The sequence below is a fragment of the Leptonychotes weddellii genome, chromosome 5 (genome assembly GCF_054177405.1).
Source record: "Leptonychotes weddellii isolate Sample4059 chromosome 5, ASM5417740v2, whole genome shotgun sequence".
Classification (NCBI taxonomy): domain Eukaryota; kingdom Metazoa; phylum Chordata; class Mammalia; order Carnivora; family Phocidae; genus Leptonychotes; species Leptonychotes weddellii.
Window position 1 is genome coordinate 103,144,600 of NC_138373.1, and position 17,698 is coordinate 103,162,297.

A 17,698-nucleotide genomic window follows, 5' to 3' on the forward strand; every position below is an offset into this window, starting at 1 on the left:
AGATCTCCAATCTAGGGAAGGGAAGATAAGCAGTAGCCTAGGGGAGATGAATCGTGGCGTTCTGGGGGGACTGACTAGGGAGGTCCCAGGTTTCCAGGAAAAGATGTCTACTCTGCAAGGTATCAGTGAGTCAAGTCCAGGAGAGGGTGCCGCACGGCCAGAGAGCCATGCCTGACACCAGTCCCAGGCTCTAGGACAGCCCCGGTTGTATCACAGCTATCCTGCAGGGTAATTAGGAGAGACCGTGTGGGTGGATCATCTCTCTCCATTCCCCGGACAGGAGAATCAAACTCTTGCCCTAAAGTGTCTTTAGAGGGCAGCACAAATAAGACCAGCTGGCGTGACTCACAGCAGCCCAGCTGGGAGTAAGGAGCTCAGATTCTATAAGGTCCCACCTAACCCACACCCTTAGTCCAGGGTAGGTAACATGCCCCCCTACCCCCAGCTGCTGGGACCTCCCAGATCCACCACCAAAGGTACTGAGTTGGAAGGGCTGTCAGGATCCTAAAGGTCTAGTCTTTTCTGCATTGGGCCTGAGGGTCTGGCTGAGATCTGGAGCCCTCCCTCTCTGAGGTGAATTCAATCCCCTCAACTGAGCCTTGCCTCTCTCTGCCCACCACACCATGACCCATCCCAGTTTAGGTGTGGAAGTGATTGAAACCAGATCTAGAGTTCCAGGGACAAGGAGGGCAGGACAGCCTTAGCAGCTGAGCAGGATAGCTGTGGCCAGAGGCTGTCCAGTGGACAGGAAGACAGCAAGACCCTGAGGCCACCGAGGCCCCAGGGATTCATGCTGGCTCTCCAAGGAGCCAGAGAAAGGGACTCAGGTGGTGCAATGCCAGATGGGACTGATGGCCTCGTACCAGTTGCCTCTGCAGAGGAGTCTGGGTTGTCTGGCCCGGCTTCACCAGCAGGTTCACTAGCTTCGCCAGGGTCTCTGCTCTGGGAGCCCTCAGCAGCCACACCCTCCAGCCCTTTGCCCTCCTCCTCGGCAGAGATCTGGGCGTCCACTCCAACTTCCAGCACACGGATGGTCTCGTGGCCTGACATCACGATGACCTGCAAACAGAGCACAGGGGACTTCGCTGGTGCGGAGCGGCTGGTCTAGCCCTGGGGAGCAGAGCTCTGGGTTTGGCTGGGGGAGAGCGGAGAGCGCACTTCAAGACTTGGACCTCCTGCCTGAAGGCGGCGTGCTCTGTGGCAATTCCACAGCCTGGGGCAGGCTGCAGCTCCCTGATTCCAGGCAAGGAGCTTCGGAAAGGAACTGGGGGCCTGGTGACAGGGGAAGGGCTTGACATGTGCTGAAAAAAGCCCCACAGAGCCAAACCGCTTGGGGATATTTCTATTTGCCCCCCTTCTTGGACTCGGTTCAGGGAGTGGTAAGTGGCCTATCCCACGGCTTTGCCAGGGTGTCCTCTTAGCTGATGGATATTGGAGTGTGGTGATGGAGGCCCCTAACACGGTATCCACAGCCTAAGCTGGGCCAAGAAGCAAATCCCTCTTCACTTCTCTTGAAACCTTAGAGAGGGACGCCTAGGTGGCTCAGTCGTTAAGCGCCTGCCTTTGGCTCAGGTCATAATCTCAGGATCCTGGGATCGAGCCCCGCATCGGGCTCCCTGGTCAGCAGGAAGCCTGCTTCTCCCTCTCCCACTCCCCCTGCTTGTGTTCCTTCTCTCGCTGTGTCTCTGTCTGTCAAATAAATAAATAAAATCTTTAAACACACACACACACACAAAACCTTATAGAAGTTCCCTCAAAGATAAAGGGGTGGAAAATACTCCACAATGTTGAGGAACTTTTTAAGCTCTTGATTCCTTTATTTCTAAAACCCTGGGGTAAAGGCCAAGATTCCCCTGCGAGCTAACTTCCTGAAACAAGGGTCAGGAATCCTGGACTGGAGCTTTGGACCCCGTGGGCCTGCAGGTCCAGTCGTGCCACCTGTGGGCATGCTCCAACCTGGAGGGGGGCTTCCACAGCCCAGCGGTGCAGGCAGCCCGCAGGCCTCCTTAGAACACTTGGTGGTCTTCTGCTCAAACAGCCAGCGCTCCTGCGCTCTTTACCTCCAGCACTTTGAATTGGGCCATTCAAGATTCCGGGACACTCTGTATATGCAAAAGCTCTGTCGGGCCTCCCCTGCACTTGGCCTGTACCCGAAGGCACTCCCACAACACAGTCCTGAGGCCTGAAAATTGAATCCAGCCAGAGACTGCCGGAAAAAGTGACAATGCAACCCATCAGGGAAGTATGAGTGAAATAAACTTCCAAAAGCAGTTCCCTTTCTGATGCAAACTTGACCTATGAGGGACTTCAGTCCAATTACATTTTAAGAGATATTAGTCTTTTTTTTCTTTTAAAAAATGATGTAATAAATACGTTCACTACAAAAAATTATAAAATATATATACGAAAAAAGAGAGTAAATTACGTGATGTCCAAATCTTTCCTTACATAAAAATATACATATTTGTATATATGTTTTTAAATTTTTATTTATTTTTAAAAGTAAACTCTACCCCAGTGTGGGGCTTAAACTCACGACCTCAAAATCAAGAGTCACATGCACTACCAACCAAGCCAGCCATGTGCCTACATTTTTGTATATTTTAATTTCATTTTTTAAAGTCACAGCTTAGGGACGCCTGGGTGGCTCAGCCAGTTCAGCGTCTACCTTCGGCTCAGGTCATGATCTCAGGGTCCTGGCATGGAGTCCCACATGGGGCTCCCTGCTCAGCAGGGAGTCTGCTTCTCCCTCTGCCCCTTCCCCCCCAGCTCATGCCCTCTCTCTCTGTCTGAAATAAATAAATAAAATCTTAAAAAAAAAAAAAAGTCACAGCTTAAATCCCCCAACTCAGCCCCTGAGAAATCCTAGCTGGTAACTATAGCTGGATGAGTGAAGTGACCAAGAATTTTGGTAAGAAACAGATACTGACAGGCTCTGTGGAGTCTTCCTCCTGACCATACCCTGGGGTCCATGACCCTCACTCCCCCCGCCCCCTCCTGCCCTAGCATATACCTGCTCATTGACAGTCAGAGATGACTCTGGCCCGGCTCCAGGATCCATGGTCACTTGTCAGGGTGGGGTGGGGGCCGGCCCACACCTAGCACATCTGTGGGATGACATGGGACAGGAAAAGCAAAGGCTGATGTGACACAGTAATACAATTTCTATATCATCTCAAAAAGTCAGGAGGACAATGGTAGGAAGAGAGCGAATCTTAAGTTCTCTCAAATATCTGTAGAAGTAAGCAGGATTCTAAGGACTTTAAAACTAAAGTGTCTTGCCTTCCTACAGCATCCCAGGAGAACCTACACTCAGGAGGAACCAGGGTGACAAGAGGAAAGAGAAGGCCAAACATCTGTCCCTGGGAGTCCCCCAGTCTGCAGGGAGAGAGCAGACCCAGCTGAACCCAAGCTGACTTTGGCCTAGACCCTGAGAACCTCAGACACAGGAAAGGAGCACTCTGGCTAATCAGAGGGCTTTTTAGGGGAGGAGTCTGAGCAGACTTCCTGGAAAAGATGGTAAAGACAGGTATAAATTAAAACAGTAGTCCCCAACTTGAATATGCATGATCATCACCTAGAGCACTTATTAAAAATACAGACACCAGATTCCCCTGAACCCTGATTCAGCAGGGGGTCTCACAAAATCAGCTCTTAAGTGATTCTGTGGCAGTGGCCTAGCGACCCTCCTGGCCTTTAACACTGGAGGCAGGACAACCTCCAGATGGTCGAATAGCCAGCCAAAGGCAGGGAGAGGAAGTGGGAGGAGCCCTTGTAAAGAACAGATTGGCTGGCTGGAGCCACAAACAGTAGGGTCATAAGAAATAAAGGTATAAAGGGGACAAATAGGTTTAGATACTTACATAGCAAAGAAGGCAATTAACATTGACTTTGAGTGCCTCCAGTGCTAAGTGTTTATGTAACGCTTATTCGTGCTCATTACTCATGCCGGCTGGGGGGACGGGGGCATTATTACCACCACGGTACAGATGAGGAAACTAAACTCAGAGAAGTGTTCTAGATTCCAGATTTTTCCCTTCCCCCTCTTTCAACCCTGGGGTGTTGATTGGTCTTCCTCACTTTATTTTATTAATTGAGGTAAAATTCACCACTGTAACCATTTTAAAGTGTCAAACTCAGTGGAATTTAATAGATTTACAATATTGTGCAACCATCACCACGATTTAGTTCCAGAACATTTTCATCATCCCCAAAGGAAACCCCCATTAGCTGTTACTCCCTTTCTCTGCCAGACCCAGCCTCTGGCAACCATTAATCTGCTTTTTTCTCTATGGATTCGTCTATTCTCCATATTTCATATAAATGGAATCATATGTCATGGAACACTACATCAAAAACTAATGATGTAATATATGGTGATTAACATAACATAATAATAAAAATAAATAAAATAAATGGAATCATACACTAAATGGCGTTTATGTCTGCCTTCTTTCACTTGGCAAAATGTTTTCAAGGTTTATCCCCGTTGTAGCATGTATCAACACTTTAATCCTTTTTATAGCTATGGAATAATGGATAATATTGGGTGGGCTTTCAGCACTCTCTGCGCCGGCTCAGGGAGAGGCAAAACTGAGATTTCATTTCCAAGATGGAAAGTGCGGCAAGCTCAGCTGAGACTTTACCGAGCACTCCCCAGGCCCGTGCTGATCCAGCACCTCCCCACACAAGCAGTTCAAGAGAAAAACCTGTAAGGGCAACACCTAAACAATAAGGAAGGAAAACAAGATCTTCATTTAATCCCTGTTACAGCATAGTAAAATGTCTTAGAGAATGAAGACTATCAGAACTTTTCAAGGAAATCGGCATCTTCACCGGAAGAAAACTGTTTGGAATTTTAAGAACATTTTAAACACACAGATCGTGAATGTGAAGAAAGTACATATTCCATAAAATTATGTGAATCTACGCACTTGATCCTGGGTCGTGCAGTGGTCTCCAAAACGATTTTGTGAATGAGGATTCCCAAACACGGATTAAATGAAGAACAAGCAAAACTGGTGAAGCAGGTCCAGGAAAAGGAAGACCTTCTTCGGGGACCAAAACTAGCATAATGTATAGACCGAAGAATGACTTGGGCCAGTTACGGGGTTGCTCGAAAAGAAGTGGAGAAGCTGCAGTCAGCTGGTGCTTTATGAGGGGCAATCGGTTGCAATTGACAAGACTCAGTCAGCCTTGCTCAGTTGCTAGGCCACTATGGGTTAGATGACCGATTGCTATACTATAGCAGAAAGGAAGAAGAACTTACAGGTGTTTAATTCATAATTTTTCTCCTTAGGATTTCTTTGAAAATGATAACGTAATTAAAAGATATTTATACACTTTTTAAAGATACTAACACATTTTAAAGGGAAGATATAAACCATTAGGGCTTAGAGAAAGGTACCCTGACGACCATCAATGTAGAGGCACTCTACTAGATAAACTAAATTATAAAATGAAAATTTAGTATTTTGAACAAATTTGCCAAAGAAGACGTGACATTTAAAGAAATGCGAAAAAAAAATGTGATTAAAATAATTTGGACAATTCTGGAAGTCAGTTTTAATATATTGTTCTGTTTATTGTGGTAAGAAGTTTTATTTTAAATGTTTTAAAAAAAAAAAAGTCCAACCTGGTGAATGTCTAAACCTAAACTGGTCTAAAAATGCCTGCCTCTCTCCTAATTTTGTGACTCTGGTTTCCATTCATTTACCGCGTATTTCCATCTGGATGGTCTAGTAGGCAATTAAACTCATATGTCCTGAAAAAAAAAAAAAAATCCTGTATGGATATACCACATTTTGCTTATCCATTCATCGGTGGATGGATGTTTGGGTTGTTTCTACCTTTTGGCTATGTGAATAGTGCTTCAGTGAATTTTTCTGCACATGTTTTTGTTTGAACACTTGTTTTCAATTCTTTGGCATATATACCTAAGAGTGTAATCGCTTTTTAGGGTCTTCACTCTTTGGCAGAATGTTTCCTGGCCAAGGAGGCAAGGAGAACCATGAGGTTCCTTCTCTCCCTTTCCTTCCCTAACCACCTAGAGTAGGGATGAAAAGAAGGGCAAGAAATTCAGGACACCTAGCAATTTGAAAAAAGAGTAAATAAGGCTTCCCTTTTCAGGTAGGACAAGGTGGGGCAGGAGGGGAAGAGGAATTTGCTGGAAGAGCTAGTAGGCATCATCCACCCTCACTGGGACTCTGGCCTCATTCCTGGGTGATGTCCTCCTCCAAATTTTGTACATGGGAGCCTTCTGTGAGTTTTGCCAAGAACCTGGCAATTTACCACCTGTGCTGGATGGGAACTGGGATGAGCCATGATATTGGTTACATACAGAAGTCAATTAGCAAGCCATCTGCAAATTCAAATAAAAGGCAGAGACAAAATGGAGCAGAAAGGCGTGCAAAGTAAATCTGGGTCCATTATAGCTTGATACATACATTTCACAGGGCAAGAATTTTCCAGTTCCAAAGGCCTTTAGAAGGGAGGCATCAGTAGCTAGTCATTGTGGGGCAAGGGGCTCTGCTCGAGAGGAGCTTAAAGCCTGCTCCCAGTCTTGCCACCGGTTCCTTAGGGCCAGCCGTGGCCACTCACAGGGAGTGGTTAAGCAAGTGTTCACTTTGTGACTGTTATTCGGGGGATTCAAGCAGCAGAGAGGCTCAGGTAATTCTAACATCCCTTCTACCCTTGAAATTCCATGAGCTTATGTGGACCCGGGTCCTCAATGTTTAGTCCTCCGTGTCAAGGGAAAAGGCAGGCCTGGCTCGGAGCCTCTGGCCACGCAGGCGCACTCTGACCCGCCAACCAGGCTTCTGCCTAGCAGGAATGCAGGCAGAACAGAGGCAAATGCCTCCCTCATCTCAGACCCCAGGACTTACTGGTCTCCCTTCGTCTTGGCTTGAGATGGCTCCTATCAGAGATACGCACGTGACATAAACACCTCTCCAGTCTGTAGACACGCAGCATTCTGACTCTGAGCTCTGTTCTGTGCGTCTCCTGGCTCAGTATCTGTGCAGACTTTCTCCTGCAGCTGGTCCCAGCCCCTTGCCAGGAACTTTCCACATTTTTCAAGCCTAAGGCTGTGGTTTGGCCTCACTGACTAGACAGCCATCTTTAGCTTGCTTTTTGACCGGTTCCCCAATGACGGGGGTAAACGGCCCATTTGCACGGCCTCCTTTGAGCTCACGATGCCATGCCGTGCCCACAGCCTGGCAGCCAGTGAGGAGAGACGATCCGCGGTCCGTTTTAAGAGAAGGGGCTCCTGTGATCACTCAGGCAGTAGAACTCCACACCATACACAGCACAGCGGAGCTGCTCTGGGTAAAGCTGGGATGGGAGCCAGAGCCCACCCAAAGCCTCCTCCTTGGTCTTCTTTCTCCAGTGAGATGAGTGAAAAACACCTGACTCGAACCTGGCAAAGCATCTCAGTTGGTTCCCAGACAGTTCATTTATCCCTCCCTTTCCTGGGCTAACATCTAAAAATACAGGTAACCCCGGGGAGAGAATGAACAGTGGGTGCTGAGGCATTTGCCCACAATCTGAAAATCCGGAGGTCTGGGGCCATCCAGGAGTTCCAGCAGAGGGGCCTGAGTTAGGGGACCTGGTTCTGTGTATCATTCTCCTTTGGCAACTGCTTTGGGCTTGCTTAGGACAACGTTCTAAGGCACCCAGGAGGAGCATTAGGAAACCTCAAACGGGCACCTGGGTGGCTCAGTTGGTTAAGCATCTGCCTTGGACTCAGGTCATGATCCCAGGGTCCTGGGATCGAACCCCGCATCGGGCTCCCTGCTCAGCGGGGAGCCTGCTTCTTCCTCTGCCTCTCCCCCTGCTGTGCTCTCTCAGTCTCTGTGTCAAATAAGTAAATAAAATCTTAAAAAAAAAAAAGGAAATCTCAAACACATCTGAACCCCCTAGAGTAGCCTGAGATTCTATTAGGAAAAATCCTGAAATGTTTCGTCCTTCATTTATTCAACAAATATTTCAGTGGCTACTATGTGCTGGGCATGAGGGATACAATGGGGGAGAAAACCTTCCTCAGCTTTGTGGAGAAGCCTTCAGTCTAACATGGGAGTCAAGGAAACAAAGAGAGAACTACAATACAGTCTGTTTAAATGTCATGATGGATAAACAGGGGCAAGAGGATCCACAGAAGGGATACCTACTGCAGTTTGGGGTTGGTCCTTTTCCTCTTGTTCCTGGGTTCCGACATGAAATTTTATGTATGAAGAATCTTATGCCATGTGGAGGACAATGGAAATTCTCGTATGGGATGCAGACTTTTAACTCAGACTCATTTCTGTGGTTTTCATCCCTCCCTTAACACTTCATGTGGTTGAGGTTTTCAAGGTGTAAAATACCTTCTGACTATACAGTCAATTTTGGAGGCGGAGGGTCCTCTTCGTGAAGTTAGTGGACTCTAAGGAATGGCTGGTTAAGCTGAAATTAGTTTTACCTGTACTCAATTGAAAGCAAGCCACATTTATTGTGGGAAATCACCTTTCAAAAATTTGACTTTATTCTCTCAGGCTAGGCTGTTTGTTGGCAGCAGAATCTCCAGCTCTACACTCCTTTTACATTTAAATTGTGTATGCACTTACCTCTTGCAGAGCTGCCATTCAAAAAGACCACAATGACGGCATGCGGGAGACTGGCATAGATGGGTAACTAGGGCTGAGCTGAATGGTGCCATCAACACTTTACCTCCTCCCTAGATGGACCAAATCTCAATCTCTGGCTGGGACCTTATCTGGGAACTTCAGCCTCAGAAATCCAAATGCCTACTGACTGTTCATATCATCTTGTACTCAACATGTTAAAACCAAACTCCTGATTTCTTTTTTTTTTTTTTTGTAGGCTCCACATCCAGTGTGGAGCCCAACACGGGGCTTGAACTCACGACCCAGAGACCAAGACCTGAGTTGAGACCAAGAGTTGGACGCTTAACCAACTGGGCCACCCAGGTGCCCCCAAACCTGTTCCACCTGCATGCAGCCTTCCCCATCTCAGCCAATGGGCAGTTTCATCCTTCCATAGACGCTCAGGCCAAAAACCCTGCCATCATCCTTGCCTTCTCTTTTTTTTTTTTTAAAGATTTTATTTATTTGAGAGACTGAGAATGAGAGCGAGAGAGAGCATATGAGAGGGAGGAGGGTCAGAGGGAGAAGCAGACTCCCCGCCGAGCAGGAAGCCTGATGTGGGACTCGATCCCGGGACTCCAGGATCATGACCTGAGCCGAAGGCAGTCGCCCAACCAACTGAGCCACCCAGGCGCCCCACCTTGCCTTCTCTCTTATTGCTCACATTTGCTCCTTCACCGAATCCCACTGGCTCTTCCTTCCAATATGCCCAGAATTCCCCCACTTAACACTGCCATGGCGGTCCACACAGCTTTCGTAGCTGGTGTGAAGGAACACCACATCCCTGCACAGAAGTATTATCAGCCCTTTTCTTAAACTGCCAGACTCCAGAGAGGCTGCCACCTCAAAGTCATTATTGCTTGATGGATTTTCTGCATGTCCTCCCATCCTTCTCCATTTATGGTCCCAGGACACAGATTTCCCTGCTTACACCTGCTGAAGAATAATAATCATGTATAGTTTATTGGGATCCATGACCTTTACACATAGTATTATAGTGAGCACTCTCTGGAGACAGACTGTGTCGGGTTCATCATCTCAGCTTTGGTATTTACTAGCTGTGGGCCTCGGGACAAATGACTTAACCTTTGTGCCTCAGTTTCTTCATCTGAAAATATTTGAGAAATAGCACCGACTTCATAGGGTTATAGTGAGGATTGAATAAATTAATGCATGTAAAAAGTTTAGACTGATGCCTGGCACATAGTAAGGGCTCAGAAAATGGTAGCTCTTATAAAAATTTACATACATTATCTCATTTCAATTTAGTGCAGCCTGAGAAGCTGGATTCATCTCTGTTTTAAGATTTCTTAGCTGTGAGACCTTGGACAAGGACCTAACCTCTCTATGCCTTAGTTACCATATTTGAAACGGGGCTAGTGTTACAGTAAATTGAATAAGGGTTCAATGTATATTAACTATTATTATTTGATTCTGGGACACCAGCACCCCCAGTCCATAGTGCAAATCCACACTGAAACTTGACCAACTGTGTGACTTTCCACAGGGGGGCAGGTTACTTCTCTGTTTTCTCAGGGATAAATAATAAGAGAGCTTACTTTGGAATTATTGAATAAAACACTAAGAGCAATTAGTTATTATTACTCCCATTTTTATAGATAGAAAGTTGAGGCTTTGGAGGGAAACCTAGACTCAAACCCCAGTTTGGCCATGAAATAGCTGTGTGATCTTGGGCAATTGACTTAATATCTCTGAAGCTTAATTTCTTCATCTTTAAAAAAAAAAATTTATTTATTTATTTGAGAGAGAGAGAGCAGGAGCAGGGAAGGGGGGAGGGAAGGGGAGGGAGATCAGGAGAGGAAGAAGCAGACTCCCTGCTGAGCAAGGAGCCTCACGATGATGATGATGATGATGATGATGATGATGATGATGATGATTCGGGTTGTTTTTTTTTTTAAGATTTTATTTATTTATTTGACGGAGAGAGACACAGCGAGAGAAGGAACACAAGCAGGGGGAGTGGGAGAGGGAGAAGCAGGCTTCCCACAGAGCCGGGAGCCTGATGCGGGGCTCCATCCCAGGACCCTGGGATCATGACCTGAGCTGAAGGTAGACGCTTAACTGACTGAGCTACCCAGGCGCCCCTAATTTCCTCATCTTTAAAATGGTGATTAAATAGGAAAACCTTACAGGGTTGTTATAACGGTGATAAGAGATCATGTAAGTGGAATGCTTAGCATGGGGCTCTTACTATGATCCCGTTTTATCGAGAGGGAAATGGAGGTAGAGAAAGGTCAGGTGACTTGCCCAAGGGCACAGGAAAGTGAATAGCAGATTCAAAATTCAACACAGTGTCCACCTATCCCAGGCCCCTATCCTCCTAACACAATACCAAACTTCCTCTCCAGAATTGTAAGGGCCTTATTCTGGCCTCCAAGGATCAGGACACATTGGAAAATGAAAACTCTCAGTTCTCCTCCAGACACCCCCCCCCCACCTCCATCCACTAGCAGAGATAAATAGCTTGGTAAGCTGTTGACAGACCAGCTAGGCATTCACATAGGCCAGAAAAAAAGGGAAGGAGAAAAAGATAGGAAAGTAGTGAACAACTTTAATTCCCCCTTTCCAAACTATCACGTATAATCTTAGACATACATAGGCAAACAGTAAACACTAGTTTAATAAGGACACATTTAGTTTCTCCTCCTGTTCCCTTTCCCTTGTCCCGAAACATGATTCACCCTAGGCAGGGTGAAGGGAGGGGGCAAATGAAATGTGGAAAATAAAAAGTAGGTATATTCCCCCACTAGACTGTAAGCTCCAAGAAGACATGTCCACTTATTAACATACCCCAGTGCTTGGGGCGCCTGGGTGGCTCAGTCGTTGAGCGTCTGCCTTCGGCTCGGGTCATGATCCCAGGGTCCTGGGATCGAGCCCCGCATCAGGTTCCCTGCTCAGCGGGAAGCCTGCTTCTCCCTCTCCCACTCCCACGCCTTCCCTCTCTCGCTGTGTCTCTCCCTATCAAATAAATAAATAAAAATATTTAAAAAAATACATACCCCAGTGCCTAGTATAATACCTGGTACATAATGGGGGCGGGGGGTGTTAATGACTATGAGCCAAAAATATAAACTAAGAAATCAGGTCACTTGCCCTCCTCATATTTCCTACCTCCTCCCTCAAAACACAGATCCTATTTCAATTTTTTTGCCGCATTCACAGTCCTAGGACTACTTAAAAATTATTTCAAAGAAGTGGCAATAAGTTCTGGAGAACCTTAACCACTCTTACTCCTTCCTAATGTGGCAATCCAGGTTCCCTCCCATTCCCTCTGTGGCCTCACTGATCCTCATTTTGACACAGAAAGAGCTTGAGACTTAAAGGCAGAAGACCCAGGTTGAGTACTGCTTGCCCTCAGGTCATCTCCCTAAGCCTCAGTTTCCTTATCTGTAAAATGGGACTAAATGATAGTACCCACCTCATCGGTTATTGTAAGGATTAAATTGGTTAACATTTATGTAAGGCACTTAGAACTGGGCCTGGCACACAGCAAACACTATGTAACTGTTACTACTATTATTGTTGTTATTTTTAAAGTAGGCTCCACGCCCAACCCAGCGTGGAGCCCAATGCAGGGCTTGCACTCACAACCCTGAGATCAAGACCTGAGCTGATCAAGAGTTGGATGCTTAACCGACTGAACCACCCAGGCTCAGTAAAATAATAATTGTTATTATTTTTAATTGAACTAAAGCATGCATATAAAAATGTTTTCAATTGTAAAGTGTTAAAAAATAGAAAAGATTATTAGTATGATTTTATAGCCAGTTAATCTTGGGGAGAGGGATATAATCTTATCCCATATTCCTTCATAATGCAGAGAACCCTTAGCGAAGCAAATTTCTTCGGATTCACTTTTTCTTAGGTGCTAGATAGTACCTTCAAAAGAGAAGAAATAGCTCATCTCTCTCTCTCACACACATACACACACATTATCACTCTATGATATTACCTTGTATGCTTTCATGTTTATTATCTGCCTTCCCTTGACCCCCTAACCACCACCACCACCTAAACTGAAATGAAAACTCCATGCCAAGGTAAGTTCTATCTGTATTGTTCAGAGCATGGCACATACTAGGTATTTTTGTTTGACCAATGAACGAAACGAAGTTCTACTGCACATATGCTAAAACCAAACAAAAAACAGGTCACAGAAATATCACCCTGAGCACTAGGACTTCAATCAAAATGGAATATATGGAATTATTCTTCAGAAGGCTCTGCTTGTCACTGTTGGCTGCCTTAGAAAACCAAAATAAGGGGAGGAGGGATATATGTCCATAAACAATTAAAGACCAGCCTGTATTTTTGGAGCAAGGAATCTGGAAGAGCAGTGAGGTTACAATCTCTGCAAAGAACTTCTTTTCATTTGCCCAGAAAGGCTTCCTAACCGTGTTTTATTTCCCCCTGCCCTGCAGCTGAGGCTATTCTGTGGTTTTAGGCTTCCAATCACGGCTGAGTGGGGATTACAAGGCTCCGAGAGGCTCCCTTGGCCTTGCCAGGTGAGAATGGCCAGGAAGCACATATCGGGCCCATTATCATGACTATTTGTTAATAATAATATTGTTATTAAATATTTATGAAGTGCTTATGCTCTGCTCGATGGTGACCCTCCCACCATTCCTCCACGCTTCCAGCAACGTCTGGGTTCCTAACCCCGAGTCCCACCAGTCCTCCCTGGGTACTGTGGCTGGGGAGAATTGTGACAGGTCACCCAGGCCGACCCAGTTGACCTTAACCGCCGGGAACCCAGGCGTCCGGGTTCTCCGGTGGGGCGGGAATCCGCTCCCGGTCGCCACGGGGTCTGTGTATGTAACGTCCGCTCGGGTCCGTATCCCACCTGGGCTCCAGGGGAGGGGCCGGGTCCAAGCTCCCCACGGGGTCCACCTGGCGGCCGCCCCCTCCCCTCCCCCGGTCCCCGCCGGCCCGCGGGCGGGCGAGGGCGCGGCCCCCGGGGTCTCCGGCCCCAGGCGGGCGGCCGCGCGCAGTCTCATTCCCAGAGCTCCCCGCCGCCCCGGCCCGGCATCCCGGCACCCCGGCCCCGCGGCATTTTTTCTCTTTATCATAAATATATAAATTATGCTAATTACGGGCATTGCATATTAACCAAACCCGAAACCTCCCCTGCCCGGCCCCCTCCCCCTCCGTGCAAACCCCTCCCCGCCCCGGACCCCGCTACTTACCGGAGCCCGAGCCCGAGCCCGAGCCGCCTTCGCCCCGGGTGCCCGGCGGCCACCGATTAGAAATTCATCTCACAGCTCGGGCCAGGGGGCCGGGGCCGGGGCCGGCCGGCCGCCGCCCGCAGACAAAGAAGCCAGTGCGGCTTGGCTGGGCTCGGCTCGGCCCGGGAGCCGGTCGGGACCCGCCGCCACCCCCGGGCCCCCAGGCCCGGCTGGGCAGAGCCGAAGGGGACACCGCGGGCTGCGCCGGGCGGAGGGGGGGGCGGCCGGGAAGCGGGAAGGGGGAGCTGGGGGGGGGGCGGGCAGGTATATATATTTTTCTTCTTTCCCCCCTTCCACAACCCCCCCTTTTCTCCCCCCCCCTTTTTTTCCCTCCTTCTGCTACTTGGATTTTTTTAGCTGCTGCGTCATGAGCATAATTTATGCAAAGAGCTTTGCCGCATGCTGCACCGCGCGCGCCAGCCGCCGGGGGCGGCGGGCTGGGCGGGCGGTGGAGGAAGGGAGGGGATCTGGGGAGCCGGGAACGAGGAGGGGTAGGGGTGGGGTGGGCACCCTCAGCCCTTGGTCACGCCGGGAGGCCCCAGCTCTCCTCCCGGACTGGAGTGGAGGGTCCGTGGGAGCGGGTCACGCAGCCCCCTCGGAGGTGCTGCTCGAGGTGCTTTCGTTTTGGAAGGTGCGAGAGTGGGAGCAGGAGCGCGGGAGTCCGAAGTGGGGACCCTATGCCACATTCCCTTCGGCCTAGGGTTGGGGCGGGGACTCCCAGCCACCGCCGCCTTTCCTCTCTAGTTAGTCAACTGTGCTCCTCATCGTCGAAAGTCAAGTTCAGGTCCATTCCCAAGCCCCGAGCCAGAACCCCAGCTCGAGACAGGAGTGGGGGGCTTAGAGGGCGTTCAGCCAGCGTCGAACCTCCAGTTGGTTGTGCCCTGGCTCCATTTCAGGGAGGGGACCCAGGTCCTGAATGCTCCCTCCCCCCTCACCCCACTGGCGGTTGGTTGTGGGCTGTCAAGACAACTTCCCTGCCTTCCTGTCCAAGTGGACAAGAAAATATAAAAAAAAAAGTTCAGTAGATTGGAGAAGAACAACGTTCTGCTTTGCTGGTGGTGATGGTGCGGACTGTTTGGTTTCTCTAGAGGCCTTTGAAGGTAGGCTAAGGGGAAGGGATTCGAAGAGGTAGAGTTTGGGGCCGAGGGTAAAGCAGATTGGAGAAGTAGTTGACAAGCGGAAGAGGAAGGAGTTGGAAGACCAAAGGAGAAGAGAAGGAACGACGGGAGAAAAATTGAGGAGGGAGGCTCTGTAAATTCAGTGATGGTGGTGGCCTGCTATCGGTCTGGGTGCACCCCTCTGCCCGCCTGTCCCCCCCCCCAATTTGGTGGTTAACGGGGAGCGGGGAGAGAGTGTTCCATAGTGTGAGGAGAAGGGAAGTGGAGCCCCCAGCCCTCCCAGGACTGTTCTTTAAGCCCCCTGGTGGAAGACACTGCAGGGGAGAAGACGGGGAGCAGCACCACATGGCCCCACACCATCACTACTACACACTTTTCCAGAATGTTGCCTGGAGCTTGCTCACACCCAGGGGTCCTGCTCACCGAGGCTTTCCTCTTGAGGCCTGACATTATCATTTGTCTGGCCCGCAGGGCTCCGGTTCTAGCGGTTCTAGCTCTTCGCTGTTTCTACCTGAGGGTGAGGAGATAGGGCTGCTGGCAGATTTATAAGAAACCAATGGATTAGGAGTCAGAATATTTAGGTGTTGAGTCCCAACTCCCCTGCTCACAGTCCAGGCAAGCAGCTTAACTTCTTCATTACTTACAAAATGAGGGTTCTATCTATAATCACTACTTCATAGGGTTAAGAAGTTTAATAGGCTGTATGTGAAAGCACTTAGGAAACTATAAGCTCTATACAGTTGTAAGGTATCAGTCCCTGTATGATAGTTGCATCCGTTTTTTTAAAAGATTTTATTTATTTGTCAGAGAGAGCACAAGCAGGGGGAGCGGCAGGTAGAGGGAGAAGCAGGCTCGAGCAGGGAGCCCAATGTGGGACTGGATCCCAGCACCCTGGGATCATGATCCGAGCCAAAGGCAGACACTTAGCCAACTGAGCCACCCAGGTGTCCCATAGTTGCATCCATTTTAATGGCATTGTGAAACTCTGACACGTCATGGTATTACAGCTCTTGGGAGTTTTGTTTGGTCTGTCTGTAGTCTCTATGGTCTTTCCCCTCCCCTTTCCCCTCAGATTGTAAATTCCTCGAGAGCACAGGCTGTGACTTAATCATTTTTGTATTTCCTACTACTCTGTGTGAAGGAGGGGCACAGTCTTGCTATTGAACGTTGTTACACGAAGGCAGAAACTCTTAGTCTATGTGACTTGGTTTGGTGCTACACACAGATCAAATGCTTTGAATGACGTAAATGTCAAGGATAGTTTTTTTTTTTAATATTTTATTTATTTATTTGACAGAGAGAGAACATGGGCAAGAGGGAGAAGCAAGGGGGGAGGGAGCAGCAGACTCCCTGCTGAGCAAGAAGCCCAACGAGGTACTCGATCCTGGGACTCCAGGATCATGACCTGAGCCAAAGGCAGTCGCCCAACCAACCAAGCCACCCAGGCACCCTGCATTGCTTGAATTTCTGATGAGCATATATTAACTTTTTTGTACGTTTAATTTTTTTATTCGGGTCTAACATGTGCACACAGTAAAGTACCTAAGTCTTAAATGTACAACTTGAATTTTTACGTAATTATAAATCACTACTCACAACAAGATATAGAGCATTTCTGGGCACCTGGCTGGTTCAGTCAGTAGAGGATGCAACTCTTGATCGCAGGGTTGAGTTCAAACCCCACATTGGGTATGCAGCCTACTTAAAAAAAAAAAAAAGCATTTCCAACACCCAAGAAAGACTCTCCTGTGCTCCTTGATAGTCAATAAACTCCCAGTTACCACTATTCTGAGTTCTGTCCCCATAGATTAGTTTTGTGGTTCTTGAACTTCATATAAATGGAATCAGACAGTATGTGCTCGTGTCTGCCTTCTGTCACCCAACATATGTTTCTGAGATTTATCCATGTTGTTGTGTCTAGCAGTACTGTTTGTTCTTTTTTTATTGCTGTATGTATTCCATTGCATAATTATGCCACAATTTATCCATTCTATTGATGGGCATTTGGGCTCTTCCTGTGTTTGTCCCTTATATGGATAAAGCTGCTATAAACATTCTTGTACAAGTCTTTTGGTGAGTATATGCACTCATTTCTCCTGGGTAAATCCTGAGGAGTGGAATTGCTAGGTTTGGAGTATATATTTAATTTTTGTAGATTCTGCTAGTTTTCAACAATGTTTGAACCAATTTATGTCCTCAGTAGTAACATATGAGAGTTCTAGTTGTTTCACATCCCCTCCAACACTTGTAATACAGGGTTTTTTTTTTTTAATATTGCAGTACAGTCTTTCTTTGGAATAAGTATATATTTGATAATCAGAAAAAAGCTTCAACAATATAAATATTTTCATGGATGGGTAGAGAACGATGTTGCCAGTGCCTTCCTTCTGCTTCCCAGGCCAAAGAAAACTCCTGCACATTTTCTTTTTCTCCTGAACTCCCACTTCCCATGCCTTCTGAGCCTACATTTCTTTAACAAATAGTTATTATCTACTGTGTGCCAGACACTGGGCTGGGTGCTAAGTGTCCAGTGGAAGACAAAACAGACTGCTCCCTTGGAATTTATAGTCTACTAGGGAAACAGACATTCAACAAAAAAATAAACACAAATACATCATTACACATGATGTTTAAGAAAACAAGGTGGTACAAAAGAGTAACGCTGGGGGGCGGGGCAGGACAGACCTCTCTG

At 47.7% G+C, this 17,698-nt stretch overlaps 1 protein-coding gene and 1 pseudogene across 4 annotated transcripts in view; one reads left to right on the forward strand and one right to left on the reverse strand.

Annotated features, from left to right (window-relative positions):
* POU6F1 (POU class 6 homeobox 1) overlaps positions 1-14,308 on the reverse strand; it is a 28,944-nt gene extending 14,636 nt beyond the window's left edge. For 2 of the 4 annotated variants that reach the window (XM_081821696.1, XM_081821693.1), the window contains exons 1-3: positions 13,850-14,308; positions 3,014-3,107; positions 864-1,059 (exon numbers count right to left, since the gene is read on the reverse strand). In XM_081821696.1, coding sequence (XP_081677822.1) covers positions 864-1,059; positions 3,014-3,061 — 244 coding nt within the window. In that variant the 5' untranslated portion in view covers positions 3,062-3,107; positions 13,850-14,308. Of the gene's footprint in view, positions 1-863; positions 1,060-3,013; positions 7,679-8,168; positions 10,495-13,849 lie in introns of those variants that run through there. The other 2 variants (XM_081821695.1, XM_081821694.1) reach the window with 2 other exon arrangements.
* LOC102740335 (swi5-dependent recombination DNA repair protein 1 homolog pseudogene) lies at positions 4,613-5,279 on the forward strand (annotated as a pseudogene).
* Positions 14,309-17,698: the final 3,390 nt, after the last annotated feature.